Source organism: Marmota flaviventris, chromosome 13 (assembly GCF_047511675.1).
Source record: "Marmota flaviventris isolate mMarFla1 chromosome 13, mMarFla1.hap1, whole genome shotgun sequence".
Taxonomy (NCBI): domain Eukaryota; kingdom Metazoa; phylum Chordata; class Mammalia; order Rodentia; family Sciuridae; genus Marmota; species Marmota flaviventris.
In genome coordinates, this window is record NC_092510.1 from 67666262 (window position 1) to 67675915 (window position 9654).

The 9654-nt window shown below is 43.5% G+C and overlaps 1 protein-coding gene across 1 annotated transcript; it reads left to right on the forward strand.

Moving 5' to 3' along the window:
• The first annotated feature begins 1843 nt into the window (after positions 1 to 1843).
• Spata31g1 (SPATA31 subfamily G member 1) lies at positions 1844 to 6042 on the forward strand. Its single transcript, XM_027930858.2, has 2 exons — positions 1844 to 2131; positions 2623 to 6042. Exons 1-2 carry the CDS (start codon positions 1901 to 1903, stop codon positions 6040 to 6042), a joined length of 3651 nt encoding a protein of 1216 aa, XP_027786659.1. The 5' UTR covers positions 1844 to 1900.
• Positions 6043 to 9654: the final 3612 nt, after the last annotated feature.

Genomic DNA, 9654 nt, shown 5'->3' on the forward strand with positions numbered 1-9654 from the left:
TTATCTACTGAAGATGCCCTTCAGTAGATAAATGGATTTTAAAAATGTGGCATATATACACAATGGAATATTACTCAGCAATAAAAGAGAATAAAATCATGGCATTTGTAGGTAAATGGATGGCGTTGGAGAAGATAATGCTAAGTGAAGTAAGCCAATCCCCCCAAAAAAACAAATGGTGAATGTTTTCTCTGATATAAGGTGACTGACTCATAGTGGTGTAGGAAGAGGGAGCATGGGAGGAATAGATAAACTCTAGATAGGGCAGAGAGGTGGGAGAAGAAGGAAGGGGCCGGGGGTTAGCAATGATGGTGGAATGTGATGGACACCATTATCCAAAGTACATGTATGAAGACATGAGTTGGTGTGAACATACTTTATATACAAACAGAGATATGAAAAATTGTGTTCTATATGTGTAATAAGAATTGTGATGCATTCCGTTGTCATATATTTAAAAAACAAAAGCAATTAAAAAAAGAAAACAAAATTATAGTCACAATGATAAACAGCAAACAGACCTTAGCCTTGGCATTAACCATGGCAAGAATATGGTAAAAACTGGAGCAAGAGCTGGACATGGTGGTGCACACCTGTAATCCCAGGTACTTAGGAGGCTGATGCAGGAGGATTACAAGTTTGAAGCCAGCCTGAGCAATGTTGCAAAGCCCTAAGCAACTTAGCAAGATCCTGTCTTGAAATAAAACATTTAAAAAAAAAGGACTGGGAGTGTAGTTGTGCAATTCAATGGTAAAGCACCTCTGGGTTCAATTCCCAGTACCAAAAAAAAAAAAAAGGGCTGGATACGGTGGCACACACCTATAATCCCAGTGGCTCAGGAGGCTGAAGCAGGAAGATCACCAGTACAAAGCCAGCCTCAGCAACAATGAGGTACTTAGCAACTCAGTGAGACCCGGTCTCTAAATAAAATACATTGATTTATGATAATATGAGCTGGGCATGATGGTGCATGCCTTTAATCCAAGTGACTTGGGAGGCAGAGGCAGGAGGACCCCAAATTCGAAGCCAGACAAAGCAACTTAGAGATACCCTCTTTCAAAATAAAAAAGAGCTGGAGGTATAGCTCAATAGAGTGGTAGAGTACTCCTGGGTTCAATCCCAAGTACCAAAAAAAAAAAAAAAAAAAAGATGAAATGAGGCTTGTCATCAGGAACCTTAAAAGAAATAAAAAGCTGAGGCAGGAGCATGGCAAGCTCAAGGCCAGATTCAGCAATTTAGTGACACCCTTTCTCAAAATAAAAAGTAAAAAAGATTGGGGAAGACTGGGGTTGTAGCTCAGTGGTAGAGTGCTTGCCTAGCATGAGTGAGGTACTGAGTTCAATCCTCAGCACCACATTAAGACAAATAAATAAAATAAAGGTTAACTTTTTTTAAAAAAAGTGAATTAAAAAAAAGGGAGGGGACTGGGATTTAGCATCTCTGGGTTCAATCCCCAGTAAGTAAGGAAGGAAATTTAAATACAGCATATACTAGACACCAGATATTATTCTAAGCACATGTATTTATTCATTTAATCCTCAAAAAGAAACTATAATAAGTAATAATATTATCCCCATTTTATAGATGAGAAAACTGAGGTACTAAAAAATTAAACAGTTTGAGGTTTCTCAGGTAAGATGTCACAGTTAGGATTTGAATATGATAGTTTCATGCTAGAATCCATGTCCTTATTCATAATACCTAAGGCATATTCTGGCCTTGACAAAAGGGGATCACCCAAATTGCCCTGTATGAAGGATGAGTTACCTTCATAGAGATAATTTTTTGACCCTAAATTCTGGAAGAAGGCTGTTAGGCCTCATCCCATATGGGGGATGGGAATTCTTTGTTCTGTGATGCAATGATGACCTCAGAGTAAACTGCCATTAGGCTGAGGAAAATGCAATGGCTGCAAGAAGACCTGACTTGGGTTAAGGGAGAAATGGGTATTCTCTGGGGTCAGCTGACCCAAGCTCTGACTTGCAGACACTGTGGCAGCTGCTGCCTTCAGAGTCCAGGGAATCTGGTGATACTATGCTTGTTCATGGTTTGGCAGTTCCGGAGATGGTGGTACCTTGGGAGCTGGCAACAGCTTCAGCCCTGGTGCTCTGGGGACATCATTCAAGGCAAGGTGGGTGACTTCTGAACATGGAAGTGCAGCTCGATTAATAACTATTGACACTACATGTGAGGTTAGGTGAGGAATCACTAGTATGTGTGTGTGGCCCCAGATGGATGATGATAAAGCCTAGATTTGAGGCTGAATGTCCATTGACATGAGATTTGAAGCCTGATGAATGATCACTGACTCCAGATGTAGGGTTATCTGAGGAAATGGTGATCTCAAAATGAGGACTCAGTTAGGCTGAATGTCCATTGACATGAGATTTGAAGCCTGATGAATGGTCACTGACTCCAGATGTAGGGTGATCTCAAAATGAGGACTCAGTTATGACTTTTAACACTGGATGAGGAATTGGGTGAGTGACTACTAACCACATATGTGGGACCAGATGAGTTAACTGTTCACTCTTCATGTAGAGCAGAAACTGAGGACTTCATGACACAGCTTGTATCTTCAAGAAGGCTTTGTGTCTGATAATATCTTTCTCTACACCTTAGGGCCTACCCCTTCTGGACTTCTTTGGCTCATGGAGGCAAAAATCAGAGGAGGAAGAGGAAGAAGAGGGGGAAGAAATGGAAGAAGAAGGAAAAAAGGAAGAAAAGTCATCATCTATGAATTCGTTGAAATCACATTCTCCTACCAAAGATGATCCCATTGGAGAGCAAGGCAGCCAAGCCCCACCCAAGCCACTCTATTGTTCCAAGAGCCTCCCTAAGGCCACAGGGACACCAGAACAAATACTTACATCACTCAAAAACCCCTTCAGATCCTTCCCTACCTTCCAGATCCTGACCAACCTGCAGGTGAAGAACAAGACAACATTGGGGGGCTGCCTGCAGCAGAGAAAAAGCCAGCTATTCTGGGGTCTCCCTGCTCTGCACAGTGAGTCCTTGGACACCATCTTCCTGAGCCCAGATGGCCCCTCCTCCCTGAAGATATCTGTTTATCCTTCTATTTTCTTCAACAAGCTTGCCTTCCTGTCTAGGTATAACTTGCTGCTTCCCCATTATTTTTCCCCAACCCAGCTTCTTACTCATGAAGCTCATACAACAGAATATTTGGAAAGAATGACCTCTAATCCTCAGTTAGTTCCATCTCCATCCTCCTCTCCTGTCCCATCATCATCCCTCCACCTTAAGCCCTTGCCTATGAATCACAAGCAAGTCTTATCTGGTGCTAAGGCCCACACACAGTGGCTTGCACAGCATAAAGAGGTTCCTTGGGTCTCTGGGGATCAAGTGCTGCACCCACAGTCTGAACTCCAAAGAATCAGAACCTCCAAGTTCTCATCCTCATCCGAGGCCTGGCGGGGGGTGCCAAGGGACTTCAACCTCCATCAACCCAACCCAGAGTCACTCTCTACCTCTCTGCTCTACGCCTCTAGACCTTTGGAAGTCCTAACTAGGTTTGAGGCCCCATGTAGGACCATGGGACAAACTGAGAACCTGAAAGCCTCTGAGCCAGCAATGTCAGCTCCTAGCCCAACCCTAGCTTCCCTGACAGAACTCCAGTCAGCTAGCCCCATAGTAGGCCTGACTAGATCTAAGTCCCTCTGGGAAACCACAGAGCTAAAAGAGAACTATCAGATCTCTGAGCCCCCAAACCTGGCTTTTTACCAAACTACAACACCCATGATGGAAGCTCAAGGAACTAGCCCTCCAGGAGTTGCACCTCAATATGAAGCTCAGTGGGGAACCACAGGCCATAAAGACAGCCCCCAAGTTTCTGAACCCCCAAGACCAGCCTCCTGTCAACCCCCAGTTTCTCTGTCAGGACCCCCAAAAGTAAGCCCTAAACAAGGACTATCTAGGCCTAAGGACTTCTGGGGAACCATGGGATACAGAGAGAATCCTCAAGTCACTAAATCTCCAATGCCAGCCCCTTGCCCTCCCCTAGACTCCCTGTCACAACTCGATAAAAACAGTGTCCTAGAAGACCTATCTGGATATGAGCCACAGTTGAGATGCACAGAAAACTCAGGAAATCCCTGGGCCTTTGAACCTCCATGTGTGGACCTCCGGCCAAGACTCTCTGAAAGCAGTTCTGCATATGTCCCCTCAGGACATAAGACTCCATTGAGGGGCACGCAGAATAGAGAACATTTTGGGGTTTCTGCAGACCCAGTTTCATCTCCCAGGCTTCCCTCAGCCTCTCTGATGGAATCTTTAGTAATGAGCTTCCAGGAAGTCCTGTTGGAGTCCAAAGCTTTTCAGGAGACCAAGGGGCAAAGGGAGAATCTCTGGGTGTCTGATACCCTAGACCCTACCCATACAACATCTCTAACCCCCTTTATAGAACTATACAAAATCAATACTGTGAATGGCCTCCCTAGATCAGAAGCTACATGGAAGGACATGGAGCATTCCAGAAATTCCTGGGATTCTGAGCCCCCATCTCTTGCCTCTGGCCCACTCTCAACTCTTGTACTAAAGCCCCTCAGAGATAGCTCCGTGGAAATCCTATTTGGTTCTGAAGTTAGATGTGGGGACACACAAAGAAAAAATAACTTCTGGGCCTCTGAGCTTCCAGCTCGCAGCATACCCCAAGATCTGCATGGAGCCAGTCCCCTAGGAGTTCTGACTGACTCTGAACCTATTAGGGAGAACATGGAGCAGAAAGAAAATTGTTATGTTTCTGTAGTTTGGGGCCCCAACCTACCCACAAACTCTCTTTCCAAGTCCCCAAAAAATGAGCCTTTTGGAGACCAATGCAAATATAAGCTTGTGAGGGAAGAAGTGAAAGAGAGAGAGAACTGTGGGGTCACTCAGCTCCCAGCCCTCAGCTCTCTCTCTGCTCCTCTACAAGAACCACATACTGACCTTGAATTTATGTGCAGAAATGTGCAACCGAGGGAGGCTCCCCAGGGTCCCAGCCCACCAGTAGTGGATCCCCTGCATCCAATATCCTGGCCTCCCAACCTAGCTGAAGCTCAAAAGATTGAGCCCACCCAGCCTAGCCTACAGAAGGGAGAGATGTTCTCAGGAGCTAAGGCAGAGGCCCCATCCTCCCAAGATAAGGCTATCCCAGAAATGCTCACCAACCCTGGGATCCATGCCTGGCAATGGAGTAGAGAGTTAGAACTCAGGCTGAAGAAACTGCAGCAGAGCCCATCTTTCAGCTCCCCTGTCCTGAGTTCCATAACTCTAGACTCCTGGGGACTCTCTTCCTGCCCACCACAGCAAACTAATTCCCCAAATCTACACCCCCACTCTTTAAGTTGTAATCCCCCTAAAGTTCAGAGCACACTGTCTCAGTCTGTCCAGTCCTTCCACTGTCACCACACCCACTCCTCTTTCCTGCCTCAGCCACGAACTTCTGGCAGAGTAGAAAAGTCTCAGAAAAAGGAGAAAATAAAAGATAAGATAGTAGCCCAAGTCTCACCCCAGGGGCCACATAGTCAAATGCAGGCTGGTGAGAACTGTCTAGGTGTGGGAAAGCTATCAAACCCTGGGGTTCTAGCCTCAGGCAAAAGACAAGCCAAAGCTACAGCCCTATCTTCAGCCAAAAAGAAAGAGAGTCTCAGAAAATTCAAACCAGGAGAATGTGAAAGAGGGAATGCAAGACTGGGTTCATCCACACTCACAGGGAAGAGCCACCCTGCCCAGGCCTGCAGACTAGCAGAGACCCTTGTAAGCAGATTTCCCCGAAGGTCTCAGAGCAGGGGCCAGAGCTCTCAATGCACTGCTCTCCCTCACCAGCTTCTGCCCAAGGCTATAGGTCCCCAGAATCAGCGAAGTTCAGGGAGAGTAGCTGGTGACATTCAGAACCCTTGTCACTGTGAACACTGTCCTTGGGTGCACATGGAGAAGAATCTTCCATCCCCCACACCCCAGGTTCCCCGAACCAGGGGTCTTCTAAGAGTCTTAGACAAATTTCTGGGTATCCATGGAACCCTGCCCACTAAATCCTGTCAATAGAGAAAAAACTGGTAGTACTGCCACCCAGTACCTCATAACCTATAGCCAACCTATAGTTGGAGGATGAGGAGAAAATCTAATAAACTAGCTGACCTAGACAAATCCTACTCATGTCTTCTTTGGAGTCAAGGTTACTGGAATATCAATTCCTTACTAGCTTCTGCTGCTGCCATATTCCCTCAGGATCAGTTCCCAGAGGTAAAGAACTCAGCATTCTGCAGACTCTTTTCCAGATTTCACAAATGACCACATCTGTTATACACACATCTCTACCGAGTGAGGATATAGGGCCAGGAAAATACAGCACAATGCTGCCCTTTAAGAAAAATACTTCACAACAAGTGAACATAAAATATATCCATTTACATGAGCACTAGCCTGAGTCTAGGAAGTTGTTCTTGGTCCTGGGTATGGTTCCCTTCTTCATCCACTTGACCCACAATTTATCCAATGATAAATTTATCATTTCTTCTCAGCCCTGCTCCTTTCTCCCTGTGTCAGCTCATCCATCCCCAAGGCCACCAAAAAAAAAAAAAAAAGCTTTTTCACATTTAATAACCATCAGGATTTTTCTTCTATAGTTACTAACTTGTTCACAGCCCTCTCCTATTTTCCTATTGCAGTTGTTTGAATACTACATTGTCTCTATTCTGTTGCTCTAATAATCACCAAAAAATAAGAAATTTTGTCAGAATTCTGTCTGATGTGTCTCACAGGGCTAAAATCAAGGAGTTAGCTAGGCATGGTGGTGCATGCCTGTAAACCCAGTGGCTCAGGAAGCTGAGGCAGGAGGATCACAAGTTAAAAGCCAGCCTCAGCAACTTAATGACTCCAAGCAATTTAGTGAGACTAAAAAAAATTTTTAAAAGAGGGGGTGGGGAGGCTAGGGATGTGGCTTATTGGTTAATCACCCTTGGGTTCAATCCCTGGTTCAAAAAAGGGGCAGGGCCCATGGGGGTGGGGGATGGGTGGTCAGCAGGGCTGCATTTCTTTCTGTAGGATGTAGCTAGGATTCATTCCTTCACTTTCCCAGGCTCTAGAGGCCTGACTACTGGACCCCCAACCCTTCCTCTATCTTCAAAGGTAATAGAGGAAAGTCGTTGCATTATTTTGGCCTCTTTTGTCTCCCACTTCCATTTTAAAGACCCCTGTGATTAGAGAGTCCAGGATACTCTTCCTACCTTTATATGTAAGGTAATATATTCACAGATTCTAGGGATTGGGATGTGGACATCTTGGGAAGCCATTATCTTACCTACCAGAGTTATTAACTCAACCTGTTCATGTATGATACGAATATTTTTCCCTATCTGTAGCTTCCCATCACCTAATTTTGCTTATACTGACTTTTTCTATACCAAAGTTTAAAAGTCTTATGGAGCCAGGCATGGTGGCTCATCCCAGCAGCTCGGGAGGCTGAGGCAGTAGTATCACAAATTCAAAGGCAGCCTCAGCAACCTAGCAAGGCTCTAAGCAACTTAGAGTCTCAAAAAATAAAAAGGGCTAGGGATGTAGCTCAATGTTGAGTGCCCCTGGGTTCAATCCCTGATACTGAGCCCCAGCCCCACTTTCAGAATAGTTTTGTAATATTTATGTTAGATTGTTAATCATAATTTTTAGTGTGGTATAAAGTGAAAACCTAACTTTCCCCATAATGATGTCCAATTTTACCAATAACAATTTTTAATTTTTATTTTTGGTAACAGGGACTGAACCCAGAGACACTCAACCACTGAGCCACATCCAAACTCTTTTATTTTTTAATTCTAAAACAGGGTCTCACAAAGTTGCTGAGGATGGGTTTGAACTTGTGATCCTCCTGCCTTAGCACCCTAAGCCTCTGGGATTACAGGTGTGCACCACTGTGCCCAGCCTTCAATAACATTTGTTTTAAAGCATAATGACTTGAGCCCATTCCACTAAGTGTGCCATATTATAAAGTAATGATTATTTTTAAGTATCTGAGCTTCAGATACAGAGTCAATGGCTTACTAATATGAGCATATTCAACTTGTCTAATTTTTTTTTCCTCCAGTGTACACAGTTCTATTGAAAGACTATATCATCCAAATACCTGAGCCAGAAACTTGTCATTCTTAACTCCTCTGTTGCCCTTCTCCCTGATCCATCATCAAATTATATCATAAAATGCATTTCAAATCCATCTTCACCTCATTTCCACCACTCTTAGTCCAGTTATCATTTCTCACCAAATTAGTTGTCATATTACTTTTAATCCATCCTCCACATGGGCTATTAGTTCAACTGACTCCATTTTTTTCAAGTAGATGCCGTAAGTTTGAGCAAAGTAACATACAGATGCAACTTCTAGATTGGGTATATTGGTCAAACTAGTTGTCACATTTGGTTACTTGGGAAAATCTCAATATAGTATAGGTATTAGACTGATTCCTAACCACCGCCCCAGAAAATTTATGAGGGAAAGGTGGTACTTACCAACTTAAAAAAGTTATCAAGTAGTATGATCTCACTTTAGCTTTAAAAATACATAGACACATATTTACACACACACATACAAAAAGATTTAAGAGTTAAGATCGTAATACCTCTGGCTATTAGAAATAGTAATTTTTTTTTTTTTTGCCAGGCATGGAGGCACATGCCTGAAATTCCAGCAACTCGGGAGGCTGAGGCAGCAGAATCACAGATTCAAAGCCAGCCTCAGCAGTTTAGCAAGGCCCTTAAGTGGCTTCACAAAACTATATCTCAAAATAAAAAATTAAAAGAGCTGAGGACATGACTCAATGGTTAAGCATCCCCAGGATCAATCCCGAGTACCCCAAAAAACAAAAAAAATATCATCTGGGTACAATGGCACACGCGTGTAATCCCAGCTACTCAGGAGACTGAGGCAGGAAAATTGCAAGTTCAAGGCCAGCCTTAGCAATACAGCAAGACCCTGTCTCAAAATTTAAAAACAAAAGGGCTGGGGTATAACACTGGTAGAACAACCCCTGTGTACTTCAATCAGTTCCACCCCTGCCAATACAAAGTGGAATTGTCTATACAAAACAATGAGCATGCGGATATTGTACTGTATATCTGGAAGCAGGTTTTTTACAATAAGAGGGGAAGGGCAAATTAATATCACAATCTGATAATCACTTCCCTGCCTAAATTTATCATACCTTTAGTTCACTTCTACTCACAACATGGTTCCTGATCTCTTCAAATTCATTCCAGTATTCCCTTGCTATTCTATTCTCCTACTTAAGCATGTCCTGCTTTCTACCCTATGCCTTTTGCTCTAAGTGCTCTCCCTTTCTCTTCTCCTTACCACTAGTTTACCACCATCAAGGACCTAGCTCATACTATCTCCAGAGCCTGCTTATTATTTTGTCATGGTATGGTTTCCCTTGCTTACACCCTTATTAACGGCACACTTTTCTGAGAGTATAGCTTTATTTATTTTGTTTTAAAGATAATTTGTTTTAAGATTATTTTTTTAAATACTTTTTTTAGTTGATGATAGACCTTTATTTATTTATATGCAGTGCTGAGAATCAAACCCAGTGCCTCACACATGCCAGGCAAATACATTACTGCTGAGCCCCAGCCCAAGCCCCAAGAATATGGCTTTAAAGAAACTGA

Excerpts from the sequence above, each read along its gene's own strand:
- Spata31g1 (XM_027930858.2), top strand. The coding sequence starts at position 1,901 with ATGCAATGGCTGCAAGAAGACCTGACTTGGGTTAAGGGAGAAATGGGT. Across the intron at positions 2,132-2,622 it reads GGGACATCATTCAAGGCAAG|GGCCTACCCCTTCTGGACTT; the intron begins GTGGGTGACTTC and ends TCTACACCTTAG.